The sequence below is a fragment of the Rhea americana genome, unplaced genomic scaffold (genome assembly GCF_003343005.1).
Source record: "Rhea americana isolate MKP2758 unplaced genomic scaffold, rheAme1 scaffold_141, whole genome shotgun sequence".
Classification (NCBI taxonomy): Eukaryota; Metazoa; Chordata; class Aves; order Rheiformes; family Rheidae; genus Rhea; species Rhea americana.
The window spans coordinates 1271533-1295827 of record NW_028185495.1 but is presented as its reverse complement, the minus strand read 5'-3'; the positions used below and the strand labels follow the sequence as shown (position 1 = coordinate 1295827).

General features: G+C 36.0%; 1 protein-coding gene across 1 annotated transcript in view; it reads left to right on the top strand.

The window, feature by feature from the left end:
• Positions 1-3301: 3301 nt before the first annotated feature.
• The window catches only part of LOC146599329 (uncharacterized), a 38117-nt gene continuing 17123 nt past the window's right edge, over positions 3302-24295 (top strand). Inside the window, exons 1-7 of the mRNA XM_085298778.1 lie at positions 3302-3386; positions 4425-6896; positions 10413-10595; positions 14684-14851; positions 16646-16747; positions 19765-19875; positions 21443-21621. Of these exons, the coding sequence (XP_085154904.1) occupies positions 3329-3386; positions 4425-6896; positions 10413-10595; positions 14684-14851; positions 16646-16747; positions 19765-19875; positions 21443-21621 (3273 nt within the window). The 5' untranslated portion in view covers positions 3302-3328. The remainder of the gene's footprint in view (positions 3387-4424; positions 6897-10412; positions 10596-14683; positions 14852-16645; positions 16748-19764; positions 19876-21442; positions 21622-24295) is intronic.

Sequence of the window (24295 nt, the reverse complement as noted above, 5' to 3'; positions counted from 1 at the left end):
TAATGTAGAAATGAAACATCTTCAAAATATGAAATTAATGTCTAGCCTTAATAATATATTATTTATTCTTGTTGTGGAAAAGAACCCAGAATAATTAAACAGAAAGCAATATTAGCTTAGTAAGTGGGCAGAAGCTTTAWTTTAGCTTTATAAGAAAATGAATTTACAAATGGTTTTGGCAGAAGCTAAGAATTGAAACCTAGACCTATACCTTGACTTCTTTGCCTAGAAAACCAGAAATACACATGCATGTACAAACCTATGCAAGCTGAACTATATTTTTTGTGTGCATTTGCTGGCATTTGTATTCTCAATAAAAATAATCTTGAGAATAGTTGACTAACTGCTACCTTATTAGCCTTTTTAAAAACTATAGCTAAAAGCAATCTGTGTGCAAGGAGATCTTTTAAATGTAATAATAGCCAGAGTGGTATACCAGCTATTCCTCTAAAAAAATTAGTCAAAACCTATTTCATACTACTTGTCTAGTATCACCTGTTGCTTACATAAGAATCCAAAATAATGCAGAATCTTAATTCCACGGAGTCTGAATTTCCTGGATGTGCTCCCTCATGGCACAAGTGATGTTCTTAGTTGCTTAGACAATAATCTTTCCTGAGAATCAGAAATGTAGTAGAAATAGTATTGACTAGTGTTTGCTCATCTTTTGATGAGCTGAAAAAGCAAGATCCTGATTTGATGTGGTTATTAAAAATTCTGCAGCACATTTCACAAAATAAAATGTTTAATCACTGGATCTTAGTACAATACCAGTTGCTGAGTAATTTCACTTATCCATGCTTTTCCAAGTATTTAATTTGAATGTAGTATTCTCATATCTAATTAGGTACTGGCAGGTAACTACTAAGTTCCATCTGAATGGAAGCTGATTCTCTACAGCCACATAATTCATGTATTAATTTTGTGAAATGCTTTAGGGTCCTGTTACTCCTCCATATATAAATGGTTGCTGCCTCCTTCTTCTTTTTTTTTTTTTTTTTAATTCTGCAGAATGAATAAATATTCTAAATATTTTTCAAAGACATTTTGGCCTGTTTTTGTTCTCTGGAAAACATACAGAGGAAATGATAAAAAATGAAAGTATGATATATACCAGCTGAGAGGGAGAATAAGAAACACCACTAAGACAGGTATTTTTGATAATGCACCTCTTTCCTTGCATGTTTGGCATAAAATACATTATTTGGCAAAAGCACTACAGAAATGGGTGTTCAGAAATTATTGAAGTAAGTGGTAGCTTGACAAAGAGATCTGGAGCACTTTTGCAGAGAAAAGGGAAAACGGAAGATAATTCAGGAAGATAATTCACTTAAATGATTGAGGCCTATTTATCTGTGGGTTATCTGCTACCATGTATAAACACCAACACAGGTAACATGCTGCAAAATACAATCAGTAAGGAGAGCAAAAGGAAGAATTCACAAGGAAAAGTCAAGCTTTATGAATAATTTAATAGGAGGAGAAAACGTAGTGAGAATCTAAGACCAAACATAATTGAAAACTTGACAGAGGAGTAAAGTCAAAACAAAGAAAACACACAATGGAAGGCAATGACAACAACATTTGGTATGCAGATTTGTAGCCAAAAAGTCAAATGCTGTATCCAAAAGGAGGAAATGTATCAGAAAGGGTTGATATGGTTGAAACACAGAAGGGAAGGCAGTAAGGCTTTTAATTCAGAAATGGTTGGTTAAGCGTTCCAAGACATTGTTCTTGTACAGTCTGAGAAAGGTAAAATATTTTAGGTATGAGATTTAATGGGGAGATGATAGTCAGTGAGCTGTTGCTGAAAATATTTAGAGCTATGCATTCTACTACATAAAATGAAGAAATTACAGAAAATAAATTTACTACCTAAAAAGACAATATTATCTTGAAAGAACATTAAACATTTTACAAATGTATTTTGTCACCATACCATTCTGACTCAACATTTCTTGTGTCATTACACATTAATAACTTCCTCCATATTTTTCCTTACTTTTTGTAAAAAAGCTTTTCTGCCAGTGCCCCATCATTACAATACAGGTTCACTGAACATGCTTATTCAGAAAACTTAAGAAAACAGATGTTTTCAAATAAAATCTCCATTATGTAAATAATATGAAAATGAAATAAATAAAATTATTCCTGTGTTTTCAGTTCTTTCTTTCAAGTAAGATTTGAATGCAGCTATTCCTGCCTAACAGCATGAGCTCAGAAGCATATGTTAGAAAAAGAAAATATGTTGTTGTCCATATTATCACAAAGCTTGTCATCATCACCCACATCATCCTGAAAGAAACGCTATTAGGGATGCTGTTCACAGTGAAAATAAACATATTTGAGACAGATTCAGTGCTATGGTGGGAAGTGATCCTTCACTCAAAATTTAGTTAAGGAATTGCTTATTGTGAGCTAACCCAAGCACTGCTGTTTGTAATAAGACTACCATATCACGTACAGCACTGTCAGTGATGTTGGCTTTTTGCAGTGGCTGAGTGCCTTTGTTCTTGTTTAAGGTAACTGGACTAGTGAACACTCAGCTTCTCCCAGAAAATGTTCAGCAGTGGACAGAAGTGTCTCTAATTAAGGATCTTACAGTGCAAGCCTGATACCTGCAGCTAATCATTACTCAAGGCAATGGGACTACTCATGTGACTAAGACTGAAGGTAAGGAGAGTCCTAATTCAGTTAAACTCAGCATATCTGAGTTGTAGAACCAACAAAGCGAGACTGAACAAAGAGAATGCAACGAAAATGTACATAGAAAATACATGAGCAAAGGAAGAGCTGGCACCACACCCTTTTCTGAAATGGTAATTCTTAGAGCAGAAAGTATAACTTAACATTTGGAAATGTAGTAGGGACAAAAGTATTTGGACTATAAAGGTTCTTTACAATGTTTGAAAATTATTTTAAAAGATATCAGTGACAACATCCTTGCATCTAGAATTTAAATCAGTAATATATAAATATGAAAATTAACAAAGGAAACAACTAGTCTTCATCACAGACAAAAAAGCTTAGCTCATGCTGGTGACCTCCTTAAGTCTTACTCCTTATTTTTTGACCATATGGCAAAATCATTGTTTTCAATATGTATATAAATTAGATATTGAATTAGAAATGAATGCTTAACACAAAATAGTAATGTCTAAAAATCAGAATCATAGGCTGGTAAAGTCAGTCATGGTCAAAACCTCCCACAGACTTCAAAGGGAAGTTGGAGAAACAGAGCAAAATTATCACAGAGACTCTTTCTCACAATCAAATGTTTTCTCTCCTATACAGAAAAGTAGAGCCCAGATGCCCTCAGGTTTTAGAAATGAGTAGAAAAAGAAGAAAAAGCTGCAAGGGCAGAAAGAGCTCTGATTCCAGAGAATGTAAGTAAGTTTATCGAAATATTTAATTTGAAGTAGAAACATCAGAATCATAGGTGTTTACTCTCCAGTCATTCACTGAGACAGAAATCCATTTTTGTGCCCAAAGCTGTTTCTTAAATTGGAAATATTTACACACTCAAGTGTGGTTGCATATTGGTACTGTCCTGATGAGACTACTTATTTTTGTTGAGCTGCTATCCTACTTACTTCCAAGAGTCTTTCCAAAGATGCTGATGTTTAAAACTTCAAGTTTACATCATTCTCACTGTAAATTTATTAATGTTATTAAAGTATAATAGCTTGATCTAATCCTACTTAGGTAGATGTCACTGTAAACTATTATCCTCTGATGCACATGACCTACTCTAAAAAAAGCTCGAGCCAGGCAGATTTTCATGTGCTGTATAAATGCCATGTAATCTTGCCTAGTACAGCTTCCCCCAGGAAACAGTGTTGTCCTACGCTTAGAACAGGGAACTGTGGCTCATTCCTCCTGGGAATGCTGCCACTGATTTGCTGTGTGATTGTGACAATATTCATTAATCCCTTTGTTTGCTCATCTGTAAAAGGATTATAAAAAAGTCAAGTTCCATGTAATCTACCCCAGATTGTAAACATGCAATAGAATATTGATTGTTCCAGTGTGTTCACAGGAAAGAAGTAAATACTCAGAGGAAAAATGGAAGTAAAAAGGGTAGATCTTTCTAAATGCAAATTAAATCCTGTATCATCTCACTACTATAAAACTTTCTGAGAAAAAAAGAAATGTGATATATCAATTTCTTGTAATTGGTGTGAGTTCCGGTAATTAGAATGAGTCACCACGGGCTACCCTATTTGGCCTTGTATTACTTATTAAATAATTATGTCAAAAGAAATAAATGAACACTGGAATGAAATGGTGGAAAATATGCTATACTTTAGAGCTAAAATAGACATTTTCTGTGAAAAGTCTCAAAAATAACCATACAGTTATGATACTGCCTACCAAATCACAGGAAAAAATGTTTTTTTTCTTTCCCCCCACCCTTAAATTAGATGAACAATTGCCACCCACTTGTAAATGCCAGCAAAATCTAGAAAGCCTCGAAAATAAAGTAGATGAGGAGCTGGCTCACTTCTCTGAGCCATCAGATGTAAAAGGTTCTGAAGAAAATGGAAAAGGTCATGAAAATAAGAATCAGAGTAGCTCAGATGCATCTGAAGATAGAGACCTTGATAATATATCAGACAGTGAAAAAGAAGGAAAGAAGGAAAAGAACTGCCCTCCTCAACTGTTCTCTCCTCAGCAAAATGAAATCCTAGCTACAGTAACTTTTGGTGAGTCAGAGGGCTCATCAACAAGAAAAACTGCACTGTGGGGCAAACCAGACTCTGCAAAGTCCGTTAGCTTGGCTACTGGAAAAATTACTGCAGAAGTAAAATATGGTTCATTTAATATGAAAGTTGAAATTAAGAACCTTTCCTTGTTCGGTATGGGAACAAACCTTGTAGTCAAAAAAAGGAAAAGTTCAAAGAACAGTAAATGCTGTCATGAAAGACGATACCAGAAAAGCCAGTATTCAAAATGTCCTAAGTACCAGTGTCCTTCAACTAACCATTCAGTAGATGACAATGAGAAATATAAGGTATCCTCTAAACATAAAATCCAAACTGCCAGTAACAAGGATGCCTCCTTGAAAATGAATATTGAAGGAAAAGAAATTAAAGTGAAATATTCCAATAGAAAGAAAAATCTAATGGTTAGCATCAAACCTGGTGAACAGGTGCACAGCAAAACCTGCAACGGTGACCATGAAGATATGTATTGGAGTGAAACAGATTATTCTGTAGCAGAGGCACCTTGCAATACTGATTGTGAATCTCATTTTAAACTTCAAGAAACGGATGACTATACATTCCTGGATGGGTGCGCACTTCTCCCTCCACCTGAAGAGTTTGCTGACTATGACAAAATGCATTTGGACACTATTTCAGAGGGGGTGTCTTTGTACTCTGATAATGAAAGAGACTCTGATAGCCTCTCTGCAGCCTTGAAAATTTGGGAAGAAGAAAATTATTTCTGTAAGCATAACAAAAAGGAGTATAAAGACCACATCACTGAAAAGGAATATTTTTCAAAAGATAAAGCAATTTTCTCAAAAATGAATAATAGAAATATTCTAGATAGTAATATCTTGAATAAGCCAAATTTTGATAAGGCACTCATCAATAAGAGCAGTGGAACAGGTCAAGAAAGAAGTATCAGTGACAATGGCAGTGACACTGGACAGAAAGCAGCAAGAAGAAAGTCTTTCCCAGATACTACCCTTGATGTACTATCACCAGTTCATGCTAGAAGGGATTCTGGCTTTTATTCATTGCCATCCTTATCCTTAAAAGTATTATCTAAGGAGGCCAAACCAGGAGATGTTTACAGGAAGAACTCAAACACTCATACTAGCGATACAGAACTTTGTAAGTGTCCTGACTTCACCTCATCACTGAGAAGTTTGAGAAGTCTTAAGTCTTCATATCAGTATGCTTTCACCTCATTTGACCATAATATTACCATTTATCCATCTGAAAGTCTAGATGATTCTTGTTTACTGAATGAGTATGCAAACTATACAGGACAAACTGAAGAAGCAGAAGAAACATTAATAAAGACTCTTTATTCCAGTGACACTGTAAGTGAGAAACAAGAAAATAAACATGTGGAGCCTCTGAGAAACCTAGCCATAAGAGAAGAAGATGCAGAATCTACCAGAAGTATTTCAGATGAAGGGACACCAGAGTACAATCATCTAGAAAAGCATGCAGATTTGCAGAACAAAGCCCCAGTGATAGAGGTCTCTTCACCTTCTAGAAGCCCATCAGGTGAGTTTATTAGTGACAAGGAACGTTCCAATGATGTAGCTACCAAATGTGTCCCAAACCAACATTCAGCTTTACAGCCAAACGTTCAGCTATCCCCTGCAGAGCCTTCAGTAACAAAGAAAAGGAGAGGATCAGTAATGACTGTAATAACTGGAGAGCTAGAACAAAGACTTATCATCCAAGGTGACAACAAGTTGATACATGATTCCTTTGGCCCTGCAGTAAGAAAGGAGCCTAAACTTCCCTGTAGTATACAAAAAATATCCTTGCTGTCACCATTGCTGTTGGATCCTGAGGAGCTTGAAAATGAATTAGAAAGCTTGTCTGAGATACAGGACATATCCGGGAACATCCTTGATGAAGTTAATTACCATAATGATTCAGCACAGGCTACCACATTATCTACTTCTTCAGCATACACAGAAAAGAAGCAGATTGTCACAGAACATTCATATATGAAGGAAAAAAATGAGAACCTTTGCAGCCAACAATTATCTGATGATACCTTAAGAAGAGAGCCTGAAGCATATCAGCTACGTCAGTTAGCCAAATCAAACTCTGATGAAACTGAGAAAAAGACCGAAAGGAAGGAAGGTTTTCATCAGAACACAGATATCTCCACATCAACAATAAAACAAATTAGTCAGAAAGGTAGGTGCTCTAAAACTTCTGGAGTTAATATCACGTATGCATCTTCTGTGTAGTTGCTTAATTCATTATGGAAATCTATTTGGGAAAAGGAAAGTGTATTATTACTTTACAAAGAGATCATATTGGTATGCTTAGCTGTTTGGTCATGTAATATAGTTTTGTTGAGGATCATAGGAGCTGTCTTGCAGAGTAAAGTAAGATTTAATAAAAATGAAAGAAAATTTTAGTACAGCTTTGCTCAAGAAGTGGGTTTTTTAGATTAAAAAGTCAGCCCACCTGATACATCTAAGTGAGAGGAGCAAACACCAAAACATGGGGGTTTTTGTTTTGTTTTGTTTTGCTATGATTGTCCTGTGACATTCTCAGAGCTCTAGTCAGCATTTAGAAATCAAATAAATCTCTTTCTGGAATCCATGTGACCTAAACAAATACTGAATTCTAAGAACATCTCATCCTAATTCTGAGCTTTCTATGGGACACAGAATGACCACAGAAGATCATTTAACCTTCCTTTCTCTTCTTTTTGTATAGATGAGAAAACTGCATATGACAAAGTTTTGTTTTGTTTTGTTTTACGTGGAGTATTAATCTGTTACAAAATTTCTTGTCTTCCCTTCTGTAATCTGTCCACTCATGTCCATTACTGGTTCACTTAAGAGGAGTGTTTTAGATCATAAAAATATGAAAGCATACTAGGACACTGTACACTACAATAGAAGCTTTTGACTTTACCTATACATATGAATATATACATACACATTTGTAAATCCTTAGTCTGTATTTTTGAAATATTATTCCAAATCTTTTAACTTCATTTTTTTAAAAAAATAAAATTATATGCAAATGTAATTCAGATCATCCTCATTCACAATATTCTTTTAACATGTACACAATATGTAAGCATCAAACAACAGCAAGAAGTTTGTTATTTACCTCTGTGAAGCCAGCATTTTAGATAGTATGTCTAAAATTTTCTATTTCAGTGTCAATGTCAGATTAAAATTTTGTTTCTATTTTTTACTATGAATTAAAGTACAGAAAAATACACACACACACACACAGATGAAATTTAACTTAAAAATACATTTTTAGAGGCTTTTGGAAGACTGTGAAGATATTTTGGCATTTAAGAAAAAATGGAATTCAGTGTTTCCAAAACAAGTTGATCTGTGCAAAGTTAAATAGAAGACAGTTTCATAGTGTCTTTTAATGATAAAATTACTAACTTGGTAGAGCTAGTTACATAAGACTCTCAGGACAATAGAAATAAAAGGCTATAGAGCCAATTACACTTACAAGAATGTAAACATAACTCAGTGCATGCAATACATGCAATATAAGTCTCTAGAGGCCACAAAATAAATCTGATAACATAAAAATCTGTAAAAATTTGCAGTAGTATGGAAATACTATCTTTAAATATTAAGTACTTGCAGTAAAAATTGCTTGAGTGAATTTTATAAGAGCTAGTTTATGGATCTTTGGTGCCACATTTTCGTCTCTCTTTTTTTGGTAAAATGAGCTCACTATTCCTTCACTATGCATAAGCCCAAATGTATGCATGCAAAATGGTCTGCAGTTTTTTCCTGTAATATCATATGGATTCAAATCCGACTTTGCATTCAAAATATATGTCAGTCAAGCAAAGCACTTAATAACATGCAAACAAGCATCCGCATATTTTGCAGATATTGAAGGGGGACCAAAATAAGATCTTGGCCTTTGGGGGACCACAGGGGAAGCTACAGTCCCAAAGAAATCCTTCTATGTCAAGTTCTAAAGATATATAATTTTGCATTATTTTCTACCAGAGAATAATACAATTTTGACTATTTCTTTTAACACAAGCAGATGTAACTATCTGCATATGTTATGGCATGCCATGTTAGAGAGCAGTTTTCAAGATCTTTGGCTTCAGCTGAAACTATATGAATTAACTGCCTCAGAAGATACCAGTCAGCTGAAATGCAACCTACCATATTCAGTTCCAGAAAAGAATGTGTCTAGCAGGTTTGGAGACTAGGAGTTTCACATTGTTTGAAAATACACACTTTTTTTTATCATGGGGAAAATACTTCTTAAAATCTTAGTAATTTGAAAAAACACTGGAAAGTTTTTAATAATCTTTTTCATTCACAGTATCTACAGAAAATACMGATATGTTCTCCGAGTTCACCTGTTTACCAGTAGGAATCTCAAAACTACCAAAAGTCTGTTATTGACTATATAGCTAGCTACTGATGTATGTATACTACGCACAAATAAACAGAAAATTAATTAAATGAAATCTCTTTAGAACAAAGGTATAAAAAGAAGACATTGAAGGAAGCCTTCAGAATAAGGGAAAAATTTTCCAGCTTCCACTTATTCCAGGAATAGTGGCTTAGGCGTGAGGTTAAAAAACTTGGAAACCTTGACAAGGAAACAACTAAGGAGTAGAAAAAAACTATTTTGATTCTAGCATAGTTTTGTAAACAATGCTTTCCTCCCTTGCTGCAGCAGGCCATTTTTGTATTGCTATTCTGCTCTGCCTATCTCAGGCATGCTCAAGAAACCTTGACTTGCATTATTAGACCTCAGTGGTTAAACACACTGCACAGAAGTGCGCTTAGCTCACAAAAGCAAGGAACGATTATTTGTTTTTTCTTGATTTTGTACCCCTCTTTTTCCATTTCCCCTTGGCTAATATTTTCCTATGTGTGTGTTGTCTCTTAACTATTACCTCAGGTTTGTGTCATCTTGAACCCATAACTTTGGCCTTCTTTTAGTCCATGGGTGAATCTGAATTTTGCATGCATTTATTTCTGTGGAGATCCCACCTTAAATAAGTAAATGTGTGCATCCAGAAAAAAAAATGAGCATTTAAAGTTTTAAAAGTGATTAATGTGAATCAGAGTCCACTTAGAATGTTGGCATACCAACCTCATTAGCCAAGACTTTGAGCACAACGGGCTGTGCAGGGCTTCCTGCGCTCAGTAACTGAATGATCCTGGAAGGCAAACATGGCAATTTGCTACAAGGAGAGAGCATTTAGAACAGAGGGGAAAAGATATAGCAAAACTTTCATCAACAGGATTGGAAAGAGAAGTCACGGCAATATAAAAGTCTTTTGATGATGTGAGAACTTAATTATAGTCAGAGGGGCAAGGACTCATGTAAAAGGTATTTATTTCAAGAAATCAGTTTCCTGACTCTCACCAATAATCAGTTGTCTTAGAAAAGAGGCTCAATGATACATCAGGGACAGTGATCTCAGTAAGGCTAAAATGAGACAGAGAGGACAAGGGTGCTGCTGAACCAAGAGATGCACTCTTTTCTGCATGAAGAATTAAATTCTTCTGAAAACATTTATAAGCTGTATATTTTTAGTATTATTTGGTATTTTCATTTCTGTGTTTGCAAGCAGGCTACTCATATTTACAATGTGGAAATTTAAAGCAGTGTAATTGCCTGAACATATTCTGAAAATTATGTCTCACACATATTTCTCACAAACAACATCTGATTGTAATTCAGACTTGAAATCAGAAATGAATAAGACCAGAAAGCTACCCTTGCTGAAAGACACCAGAGCCAGTGATAGCTCCCAGGAAGAAGCAATAGACCAATGGGCCAGGAGACGGAAACAGTTCAAAGACAGCAAAAAATGCAGTTCAGCTGGAGGCAGCTCCATAAACAGCACAATCACCGAGGGATCAAGTGAGTACACTAGTCTGACAATTGTCTTCTTTTTCCTTTATGTGACTGACACCCTGCTAGAATTATCAGCCATGGAAATTGGTCTTCAGTTCATAACCTCAGTCTCTTAATCATTACTCTGAGCAATGATACTTTATCCAACTTAACCATTCCTCAGCATGGGATTTAGGTTCCTTTTTTCTCCTCTATACAACAGAACAAACAATCTGACAGATAAAATGTAGATTGTACCATCCTGGTCCATACACAGTTAAGCATAGGACAAACTCTAAACATAGACAGCTAGGTAATTGCTCATGGCAGCAGTTTTATAGGTGCAGCAAAAATGTCACAGTCTCCTTGCCTACTTTGCTTAAATCAGAGCTGTGGGAAGCTGGGAGTTCCTTCCTCCTCACTAAGATACCTCCCTCAACCTTTATCTTCAGGTTTGCTGCCCAGGTTGTCCTTCATTATCCCTCCAGTTACTGGAACAGTTATTCCTGTAACTGTCTCATTAAGAAATCTGTCACCTTGCCACATGTTTGAGACTATACCAAATTCAGCAGCTTGAAATCTCATGGGAAGGAATTTTAAAGATGAACTACTTAATGAATTTACACTTCATGCAGCTGGAGTCCCCACGAAGGGCCTGCACAGTCTAGGAAAGAACATGTGTTGTACTTCTCACTTAACATTATTGYCTTTGTCTCCTGGTTTCCTATTTTAACTAATATAAGTAGTAGACTATACAGGTGATTTTTTTTTTTATCCTTTTGTAAGCAAACAGAAATATTACTGATACTGCAAACACATAGTTCCCTTTCTTACAGGGATACTTTGGACTAGAATGTCTATTCTTTGTGAGGGAAGTTTTGTCTATAGATGGATAACCTTTTTGAAGTGCAAACTTGTGTAAGAGTGACAGCTATGAGATTGGTATCTCCACTGTAGGTCTAATACAACATAAACTGTGAATAAGTTCCATCTCTGCACTGGAAAGATAATTCCTACAATCAGTAGGGGCTCAATTCATTGCATAAACATAGGTGTCCATTGCCAGTTGGGATGCCGTTAAGGTTCTGAGGTATTCACATGGGACTTTCAGATATCGCACGTGACCTACAGGATATCTGTGTCCTTTCAAAGCAGTAACTGTAGGGCAAGCAGGATCCCCTAATACACCTAATATGATCCTTGTAACCTATGCTCAGGCAAATGAGCCACTCCCTAAGTTTTTAATGCCCATTAACAAAACAGCAGAGATGACTGACTGATTTGATACACAAACCAAAAAAAAAACCCTGTTTGTTGGCAGCAGCTTACAGTCTTTGTCCCTAAGCACCATTCAAGTCCACCACAAAAAGATTTGAAAGTTACCATTACAAATCACAAGAGCTCAAACCTACCAGGAGATATATACAGGAAGATAAAATGTTAATTGAATTCAAGAGTAATTGCTTTTGAACACAAGAGAAAAAGGAAAAAGGGAGAAAAGCAGGGAAAAAGGGGGGGAAGAGGGGAAAAGGGGAGGAGGAAGGGAGGAGGAAAAGGTGGGGAAAGGCGGGAGGAAGAGGGGGTACTCCTAATAATTTTGGAGAGCATGCTACAGGCCTGAGACTTGGTAAAACACCCTTTCTGACCCTTTCTCTTTGGCTGCTAGCCTGTTCCCCGGTGTTTGCAAACTTTCATCCATACTTGAGAGCAGTAACTGTTCAGGTGCTTGATTCCAGCAGCCAAAAAGAACCTAAGCGCAGCTCATCCCTGACACTCATAAGATGCTAGACTTTACATTTGTGCCAAAAAGCTCGAGAAGAGGACAGGTGATGAGACATTCAAGAAATGTCTTGGCCTAACTCCCTAATGCCAGACTGCCAGTATTTCTTTCTGTGTTTCTGCCTAATCAGTGCACTTTGAGCTCTACAGTAATTTAAAAAATTCAGTAGTCTAATTGTCAAAACACTGTGCTGTACTGAATTGCTTGGTATTAGTCTAGGTTTTCTTCATTTATAAATTCATGCTAGTTGGTTAAGACGTGCTTTAAGTATGACAGTTCCGTCGTATCTAGTTATTAGTGATTTTTATACAGTTAATCATGGCATCTCATACTGTGTGTATAATAAGGGAGAAGTCAGTAGATGTAGCATATTTGTATATATATAGATATAGTTAAGCAAACTGTCAAAGTGAAAGAAAATTAGATTGCACTGGATACATGCTAGATGTGTCCAGGAAGTAATTTGCTGAACAAAACTAAAGAAAGGTTAATTTTTATCTTTTCCATTTTGAAATTTAAAAACATTCAACGTAACTGTCACACCAAATACAGAATAAATAAAGCAACAGTGCCTTTCCCCAGCTTTGTTATACTTGTATTACACATTTTATACTGAGGTACGAAAAACACTAAGGTATTTTTTCAGTCTCTCCATTAATGTACTGTCTGACATTTTATACTTTTCCGTGCTTTTCACTATCTAGTTTTAGCTTTCAAGTTGTAGCTCCYAGATGGCTCAGGGAGTTGCCATATCACTGCACAGCCTGTTTCTCCACAGTCAAACTTACTGTCTACAGCCTGCCTCTCACTCAGCCATCTCCCCTCCTATCCTTGCCCCTTGTCACCTTGAAAATTCCTGATTTTTCCTGTAGCAGAGGAATTATAGAGTTCTTTACTGTCTCCATGTTAATGTGGATGATATGGTTTGAGCCAGTGGATGTATTACAAGACACAAGACATTGTGAATGTATATTAATATAAACAAAGAATCTGAAAATCTAGTATTAAAGTTTTGCCATGAAAACTAATAATTATGGAAGGATGTATATATAGGTTACTTAGAATACATTATGAACATAGTGATAGAGTGCATACACTATTGTAATGAAAGCATGAAGATTTAATTTCCTTTGGTCAATAGTTCATATCCTACAATGAAAAACTCAATTTTTTTATGCTTATCTATCACATGTCTTGCTATTTCATAGGACTTTAATACAAATTTTTGTAAAAACATATAGGTCAATAGACTATTAATAGTGTATTGTAACTGAGTGAACAGTGGATCATGTGTCCATATAATCCAATCTGCTTAAAAAAAAAAAATCACTAATTTAACATACTATACAGGGAAATAAAAACAATAATCACTATATTCCAAAAACTCAGAATTTCAGAACTTTTGTAGCCACAATGTAATTTTCATATAGAAAATCTGTGTCAAGAGAAGACACAAAAGTGAGGCTGTTCTGGGCTTACAAGAACTGCAGAACAGCAGAATTAAAGATACCCATTAGCAAAGTAAATTAAAAATATGTTATCTACAGAAAACAAGAAAAATCTGCCACAGAAACAGAGAAATACCATGTGCTGCAACACTGTACTTTTCAGCATGACATTATAAAGATATTATTTTAACAAGAACAACTCAACAGGAATATACTGATTTGAGGTTATTTACTATATGTGGATGCAATTACATTTTTATGAAACYTCCTGATAACACAAGGAACAAAAATCCAGGTCAAACAAATATTCAGCAACCTAAAGCATTATAGAGGACAAGTGAAAAGTTCTATATCCAAAAATAAGACTCTTTCCTCGCTTCCCTTTTAATAAAACTAAATACAAGACTATGCATCTAGAAGGGTTAAGATTACGCAAAAAAAAAAAATGTAGTGATCATTACTCGAGTCATGTCAGTTACCTTCCTGCTTCTTTTAGTCTTCCCACATGCACTGGACTCATACTAAATTCCTATAAAACGTGTTTAGCTTGCTAATGAAATAGACCAGATAAGAAGGCTTCACAATTAATTGCCTAAAGCCAGACATCTTTTAAACAGGTGCATCTCCTGTTTTGACCATTTGCATTTAGACTTCACTTGGTATTCACATTCAATATGCAATAGCACCCAATATGGTGATCTTACATTCTGACATCTTTGAAGACTGTCCTTTATTAGCAGCAGTAAAATTGTGGAACTAAGTTGAGACAACAAGAACACTTCCATAAGAAGTTCATGGCATTTCTTCCTTGATAACTGACTGAGGTCTGTTATTTTCACTCATTTTGGCTACTGATATTATTTTTATTTGTTTTATCCTCATAATAGTGAATTCAGAGGATGCTCGGTCAGTAGATCTGGGACTACATTCTGAAAATGAGGACAGAGGTTTCTATACAGAAAACTTTCATTCTGCTTCTTGGGTGTTCAGAGGAGATGATGTCTCTCCCAATAATAGTCCCAGATGTCTCAGCAAAAGGCCTAGACCAGTGGCAAGTAAGTAGTCTAAAGCTACAAGTATTAAATATCATAAAACTATATGTAATTTGGGCACTCTGAGGCTACCACAGGATTAACATTTTGGAAAAGATGCCAGACATTTATGCTGAAGACAAGAAAAATAGGAATCCAAAAAGGTAAAGGAGATTAAAAACCAGAATAAGTATTTCTTGTTGAGCTACTCTCTCACAAAATATCATAATTACTTAACAAAAATCTATATTGGTAAAAGAATAAAACCTCATCTCTTGCTGCACGATAAACATAAAAGGAATGTATTTCATAGCTTCAAGCACGGCAACATTATACAGGACTATTTGTGGATGTAAAGCATATTTAATTGTCATAAAATCAGCTCTGCATGTACAGTAGATCCAGAGAGAAAAACATAAAGTTTGCTATGAGTATGAAGTAGTCTTCTTGTTCTATTTGCAGTTTAAACTGGCTGTCATGCAAACAGATACAGTGAATGTCTTTTTGTTTGTTGGGCTTTCCTTTGCTTTTCAAATGTTAAGTTATTGAAAGCTAACATGTTTTGAAGATCTAAGAACAAAGTGAAACACCTCTGTAGCTTTCCAGGAGATAATTCTTTGCTGGAGCTCATAAATCATTCACTACACRCTGCAGGAAATAAAATGTGCTCTATAAATCTTCAGGTATGAAAAATCTCCTTTAAAATATATGAGAATATTCTATAGAGCATTTTGATTGCTTTCTCTCCCCAGATGAGAGTCAGAAGTTCAGCAAACCACTTAAAGTAGGTATTGAAGTATCTATGCTCTTTTAGATAGATGACGTCAATTGGCCTGCTGGTAAAGTAACCTTTAAAGCAATTTCTATCTTCCAAATGTTACACAATTTGAAGATAAAACAACTATCATAAAATAATATTAAATTGGCCCCCATTAAACAAACCTAGTAAAAGAATCAAATGATCAAAAGCAGACCCTCTGAGAAGAGAATTTGAGTTTACACTGAAGTCTGTCAGAAGTATAACATTTACTAATGAACCAGACCTTTTGAGACATGATACTAATACTAAGCCTTTATTGCTGCTATGAGAAAGAGAAAAGTTGAAATGTAAAGTAGAAAATTAGACCTTGATCTTCCTTTATATGGAGGATGATCTATTTATGTGTTGAATTCTACTGACTTGAAAAACACTTCACATGGGTACARCCATCTGCGGTAGGAGATCTCAATGGAGGGAAGGGAGGCAGGGGTAAAGGGTTGGACTAGAGGACTATGAGGCAGTGCGAGTGGGGAGTGAACAAGGAAGGAATGAGAGAATAAAAAGGAAGCAACTGGTGTCCAAAAGGTAGAGACCTTCAAAAACATAAAAAGGAAAAATAGACTTAAACTCGTTCAAGAATTTAGAGCGAATTTTTTATTTGCAACTTGGAGCTCTGACACACATTCATTTAACGGAGGGCAGGAGTGATTTTCTCTCCCAAAATACAGTCGGTGGAGTGGAATGTTTGAACATGTCTTTGCCTGTTCAGTACAAAATCCAGCTGCTTAACTTAAACTGCTGATGAAATCACACTTCACTGAAGATGTCTGACTTTGCCCTGAGATGGATGAGATTTTTGTCAATCCCAGTGTAAGGGAGGTAAGGACTGACAGAGGGGCAGTACCAAACAGCAGGAAGTGGTACTGAAACCACTCCCGCAATTTGCGGAATGAACTACTGTCAGTTCCTATGGATAGAAAGTTCTATAAACAAGCTGCCACTTGTTAAATTGAATTTGATTTGCAAAGAAAAAGGATCTCCTTTCCCCTTTCCTGCAGTTCGTGAAAGAACAGTGAAAATCGCTAAAGGAACTGGCAACTACCCATGGGGCTTCCGAATCCAGTTCTCAAAGCCTATCCTTGTGACTGAAGTTGACACAAGTGAGTAGTCTGTCTACCTATTAACTTCTGCTGTGAAATTACACTGGTGAATAATTTTGCACAATTAGCAGATGCGAGGTGTTTAACTTCTGAACTGCTCATGACAAACTATCTTAAGGCCACAGAAATTCTRGAGGCAAAGAGGACAGTGGTCTGCATCCTTCCAATGCCAATTTATACTTTATGCAAGTGTCTGCATCAAACCTTTTTCCAGAGGGAATGTCTAGCACTGTGGAACTGACATCCATTAATGACACCAACCATAGAATGAAACAGAGGATGCAGTAAGGATTCATCCACATCTAGAGTGTGCTCTACTGCTCTTTGCRTCTCAGAACAGACACAGTAGAGTTAGTTAGAGAAGGAATGGGAGGTAGGATAGACTCTAGAAGATTTCCACTACCAGAGACTTAAAACTGTCATCCCAGACCAAGAGGGGCCCACCAGCAAGGCATCTAAGAATAGCTCCCTTTCTTTCCTGGCCTTATGTATCTCCTTTTATATATCCTGTTGTCCTGTTTCCAGACTAGACTGATCTAATATTGGAGGCCTGTAAATCCATTAGCTGAATCAATCACTTTAAATACTGCTTACAAATGGTATCAACTCCACTAGAGAAAATCAGAAAAGCCAGAAATCTGAGCAAAGAAACAAAATGCAGAGAAGAAAATTACATATCTGAAAGGTCAAACATTTTACTACCACATTACAAGCTTTAAGATTGGTATCAGAAACCCACACAACTTCTTAAGGTCTGAACATTGTTAGATTCATATCTCAGCCATCATGTTTTGTACATGATGCTGTTGTTTATGACTTCTAAAAATCATTCTAACTTGTTGCCTCAGAGCGAATGCACCGCTTATTAAATGCTAAAAATAAAGCCTTCAGTCTAGAAGAGCAAATCATGCAAAGGACAGTATTTAACAGAAAAAAATGTTAGAAGTAGTTGACATTTTCTATCCATTTGCAGGAGCTGGCTGCAATTTATCCAAGGATCTCTTAATCTCTTACTGCAACCTACATGTAATTAACATGATTTTGGCAACATGTCCTTGAAATTTGTTCTGTATTTAAGCAGATACAGTCAATAATTCCATTATCAATTGGAGCCTAGCCAATAATATCAATCTAAAAAACCTTCTGCATATAGAATATTGCATATAGGGCCTAGTAAGATTGAATTATGGCTAAAGTGACTGTGTAATGCCATTTATCCCAAAACACCTACATAATTTTACTCCAGAATACTTTTATATATACATATATATATATATATATAGCCCTTGAGACTAGATAATCTTCAGCGTATAATTCAGATGCAAAATGATATGGTACGAATCTGAGAAAGTAATTTGGGGAAAACAAACTCTTTCTGTTATTTCATTAGAATGTTATTTTTTGAGAGTGAGGTTAAAGATGGCCATCACTCATTGCTGATATTGTTTTAAGAAAAAAAAAAAATACTTCGCTCTGCCATCACTGATCTATATACCACAACTGTGGTGATGTGTACTTGGACAACTAGTTATAGTATCAGATTRCTGGAAATTCAGTTCTCATTCGTGCACAGTTCTCTTTGCTCCAAAGAGATATTTCTTCTCCCTAGTTTTAAAAGTTTCAGCTGACTTCCCCATTGTAAACATATAGATTCCCCCACTGCTCCTAAATCAAAGAATGTAACCCATGAAGAGACCTTTCAAATAAAAATGAGGGAGTTTTTACACCTAAATGTAAATAAATCATAAGTTATATACACATTAACCCTAATATCCAATAAACATTAACACTAACAACTACTAATTAAAATGAAGTATAGCAAAACAGCTACTCATCACATTCTATGTCACTCCTAAGTTTATTTGTATCTTCTGTTTTCAAATGTGTTCACTTTTAAACGACGAATAACTATTCTTTTTTACAGACAAACTTTTAGTAAAATTTCATTTCTTCAAAATATGGCTGGTCCCATAAAAAGAGATATAAAAATTGTATCTGGATTGCTTTTCAGTTGCACAGTGGAATAGACTTTTTTAAAATAATATTTTAAAGAGCATTCACGATCATAAAATCTTGTATGATACATTGAAGGCCAGCACAAATCAAAATGTCTAATTTGTAAATGGTTTGTAATATATATATGGGTGAACCATCACTTTATTGTGCCTATTGTTTATTACTAAACTTTTACTAATCTCCCTCAAGTGTCCTCAGAAACACACTAAACTATCACATTTACTGACAGAGTTCAGGTTATTAACAATTACACTTTAAATAACATGGGCATAGAATATTTGTTTTTTCCAGAAAGTTTTTTCCCCAGTATATTAGGAATGCTTAATTACAAATAATAAGAAGAAACTGTGTCTGAAAAATATGTGAGTGGGATTTAAGGGCATCAGTGTTTGTGAATGGAGCATATTTATCACATCTAATTTGCCTCCATTCCTGGCTAGCTCTTGTCTGAGGCATATTTTATTAGGAGTATGTGTACTTTGCCACAGTTAACAAATAAACAAGATGATCATACATTAGCAACTCTGAATCAGTCACTCTTTTGTTATCTAGTATGTTATTTCCTCTTAAGGACACAAACCACAAAACATTATAGCCAAATTCTGTTAACCAGCAAGAGAAACATTAGCTTAGAAAGCAGTTTTTGGTCCAAAATCTGTAATTCACTGGAATAATGGAGGCTCTTTCCATCATCTTCACTGAAGATTGGACCAGATCATTTTTGGAAATTTAGGTCCAAACCCTCAAAAATACTGAACTGCCTACTTACTAAATCATAATGACATTAAATGACATTTCTGAGCTGCTAGTGATCCTCTGGCACTGAATCAGTACCTAAACCCTGAAGTTTCATTTGTAGGCCGCTCACAAGCTGCTCAGAAAAACTTACCCCATGAAGATCTGAAAGCAAAAATTTGAATTCTTGACTAGTTCGACAGACATCTGTTCTGCTAGCAAAGCCTGATAACATAATAAAATTCTATTTTTCTACTTGATTCTAGACAGTGCAGCTGAAGAAGCAGGGCTTCAGGTAGGGGACATTCTGATAGCAGTCAATGGAACTGATGTCACCAGCATGCCACATTCAGAAGCTGCAAATCTGGCAAGGAAAGGTGAGTTTGAAATCATCCTAAATTACATGAATTAGGATCCTGTGCAATGTTCATAACATACAGACAATATGGTGATGGAGGGTACAAGAGTCTTAATTAACAGTTAATACATTTACACTGGCATTGTCTAAATCACTTTTTTTATTTAGACCTTGCCAGGAACATAGCAGAAAATACTGACAAAATATTCCCCAAAGAGCATGTTTGGCAATAATGCTTTTGGCTTTCCTGCTTTACAGAAAGTCTCCTGAAAGTGACATCAGAGACACCAATATCCTATTTATGCCTTATGCTTCCTCAGGGGAGAAATTCACAGCTTGGTTCAGTGCTCCCAGTAGCTATTTCTGTATTGCCAGGAACTGAAGTCTAATCAGGAGAGCAGAGAGGTTATTTCATGAGGCAGCTTTTTGTAACACCGCAGAAACAAAAAGTCAGTAGTATTAATCGTGCATATTCTTCCCAGTATTGTGATGACTAAAACCTAAAGATACCCATGTTTGCATGTTGAGAGTCATTCTACTGCAGCTCTTTTATTTATCCCAGATACAGTTTTGACAAGGGCTCACAGGAAATTCAATAAATTAAAATGCTTTTACAAGACAGTGACAAATTTATCTTGACACATACCAAGGTCTTTAATTATAGAGGTGCCATTCACACTGTTACATTTAAGAGTATGTCAAGTCTTTTAGTAGATAAATTAAAGAGTATTTTTAACTCCACCAAGAAAACACCCCCTGGCCTGATTCCTGGCACACAAGCAGCATTGCTAAAGTCAAATGACCCCAAAAGAGAAATCTAGCAAATGTTTTGCAAATGAAAATATGTCACAGTTCTCAATCGTTTTCAAGGCACTACCACCTGGTCTGAAGTAGTATCTTGCATAATAAGAATTTCAGGCCTCTAGGGGCAAAGCCATAGATGTGTTGATAGCATCAACAAAAATTATAAAACAGTACCACGTTGCTGATAACAATACCACATTTACCGCCAATCTGGCAGTCTAACACCTCTCCTGAGCACTTACCTTCTGCAACTGATAAGCGGGCAGATTAATACAGGTTAGGCTCCAACAACAAGCCTCCTCAGTGAAGGGCACAAATAGCAGAAAACATGAGTAGACTCCAAGACACAGAAAAGAAAGAAAGCCCAAGAACATATGTAAGATAGCAGAGACTGAAGTTGGCCCTAAAGGCATTTTCCACAATTTTTCTATGAATCCCAGTTTATGCACACACATGCGGTTTCAGGCAATGAAATTTAGCCAGTTCTCCAAAATGATAAAATAAACTTGGTGCTTGCAAAGGGAGATAACAAAAACAGTTTTAAGAGTTGTCTTCAGATAGCTGGCTCCATTACCAGTCCTCAACACAATGTGAGTTTCATTTCTGAATTTCTATTAAAAGGCCAAATGTTCTAGAAGCTGCAGTGGGAGGAGAAGGGGATGGGATGGCATGCTGCCTTCTTGCTCTTCACCCCATAGCAGCAGGAGTATACTTCTGCAGGACAGTGAGTTAGTATTTTTAGATCTAACTTATGTTTTAATATTCTTCATGTAATATTTTAGGTCCCGATATCTTGACTATGGTGGTGGGATCAGATATCAGCCGTTACCCTAGCACTCCCAGGCCCACTTGTCGGGGATATTTGCACAAACGAACACAGTCAGCGATTCTGAAGGGATGGAGGAAGAGGTGGTTTGTACTGAAACATAATGGCCATCTCCACTATTACAAGCACAAGAAGGTAAGGAGAGGCTGATAAGGAAGTAAGCTGTGTCCTGAACTAAGTGGTGCAGCACATTATCTTGACTTGTAGTACTTATGGAATAGCACCAGTGCTGAAGGTTTTTTCTATGTGGGGGGGTACATGGAAGGTCCCTTAGGCATTTCTGTCTTCCTTTATCCTAGTGACAGACATAGACTCTAACTGCCAACGCTTTGATGGATTCACATTTAATCTCATGGTTCTGATGCTAAAGAAGTCTATGAACTGAACAGGCTCTGGGAGGCTTTGGAAGACAGGAAATAATTTCTGAAGTATAGAAGCTTTATATTCCATCTACCATTTTATGTATTTTTTTAAACTGGCATAAGCATAAGTTTTTCTATGCATGTGAATAAGCAATAGAATTGTACAGAGCGATATGAGGAAGGGTCAGTCTTCTCAGAATGCTGAAGGACTGTGGCACTGCTCACTGCCTCATTTATTCTCTGTCATGTGAGCAGGGAGCTGCATCCATTCCTAAGTACTATACAAGGCTTTACTTCAGCTAACAATAGGCTTCTTAAAAGACATAAAACTGGTGCTTCATGAAGAGTAATATCTTACTTGGCATCACACTGAGGCTCCTACTTCAATATGGAGTAGTTCACAATCCCCTAGTGTACAATGGGCCTTAAATGGCCTAAAAATCGTAGCTTTGTTGGTGTTTGAGCTGTACATATTTGGATATTCTACATACTTATTTGCCACAAAAAATAAATACATGACTTAAAAAAAAAAACTTGCAGTTTTTCCTCACAATTAGTTAACTCTAAGAATCTTCGTTTTATGAATTCATATGAAATGCCTGCTGGACAGTTCCTCGAGCTGCCAGTGGATGCATTTCAGCCAGTATCCAGCAGGTGGAGTATTTTGATAATAGATATTTTTCACTAGACGATCGGATGAATTCATCTGCTATACGGTAGCATTTTACTGTAATTTGCAAGGCAGTTTAGCAGGTGTTGCATGTAATTACAAGCTACAAATCCTTTCCCTTGTGTAACTTCGTGACAAACTTATTCATGCAGAAAGTTAGATTTATAATATTAAACAGATTGATTTCAAAGCCTGTAGTCCGTTCAGGACATTTTGTGGTAAAAAAAATCTTTTTTAAAAAAAAAAAAAAAAAAAAAAAAAAAAAAAGATAAGCATTAATTTTCATGTTATTTCAAGCAAACTTTGTGAAGCTGAGATGATTTGCCCTGATGAAGGATTTACCACTACATGAAGTCCATGTAACTTCCAGGGAATCTCCTAGCTAAATCTAGGAATGACATCAGTGGAAACATCAGCTAGTAAGAATCRGCTGGTTAGAAATAGATAGAAAAGAGCTCATCTCTCTCACACAGCTTGAACATATGCCTGTGAATTTCACTTATGCCCATCCTTAATCAAAAAATTATATTAGAACCTAGGCATGGCACCAAGCCCAAGTTAATATACCCAATATTCAGTCTGAGGCTCTATTAAGATCGTCACACAGTTTTTGGTTATCATATGTAGAGATACCAGCATAGACTTGTAATGAACATGAATACAATCTACACAACAAGAAGGTGTAACGAAAGTTCAGCTAAAAGATGATGGGGGGGCAGCTAACACAACAAACTTCAYTCCTAAACATAGATCTACTTTTTTATTGTTTTTTTACCACATGTCATCTCACCATCCCCTGCATGTATTTATTTCATTTTTGCATGCTAGCCTGTTCAATTTCACGTTAATAGTAGAGCCGATCCAAAAAAAAAAAAAAAAAAAAGTCACTTGACAATTTCTCCTTTTTAGTAGAACACTAGTGACCAAATTTTTACTGGAAAAATGCTTTTGCAATGCTTCCTGAGAACTGTACTTTGTGGGCTGGAGGATCCGTCTTCCTCTACAGTTCGCTATCTTTGTTAGCTCAACACCACGCATTCTGTTCTCTCCTCCTGGTAATCCTAAGCAGAGAGTTTCATGGACAATACTATTAATATGAAGAAAAAACTCCCATAAGGCATTGCAATATCATATCCAAACTAAAATTAGTCAAGCTTTCAGGCATTAATGTTTCTTGATCAAAACCAGACACTTCTGTGGGAAAAAGACATCTTGCTAAAAGTAGCTAAGAATTGTACAAAGTGCCTCCTTGTCTACAATTCTCTCTCCCTCTGGCATTTTCAGCAGACAGCTTGGTAGGCTTATTTCCCTGCATATGTCATGATATAAACACTAGCCAGCCTGTCAAAGTTATGCTGCAGAACTACTGGATTTAGCAAATATATAACAAAGTAGTTTGGCTTTCTGTCATTATTTCAGCACCAGTAGTTCTAGTCCAAAACCAAAAAACAACACATGCCAAAAAGGACACAAACATGTAGGAACTTTTTTGTTTGGAGAGAAGTACTTATTTTACCCAAATCAGGTCACTCATCAAATTCTTGAAATCTAAAGAAGTCTAATTATGCCTTTTAAACATTTTCCACTTCCCAATCAACTAACTACTCCTGAAGAAACAGTGTTATATAAATAAAATTAGGGATTAGAAGGTGCCCCATAATCTTGCATTCATTTGTATTTAATTGATTTTTTTCCCCTCTTTCTATTATGAAGTTTATTTTTAAGGTAATTTTTTTCTTCCCCATCTAGTCTTGTCTTATTCATTGTCTTAAAAAAC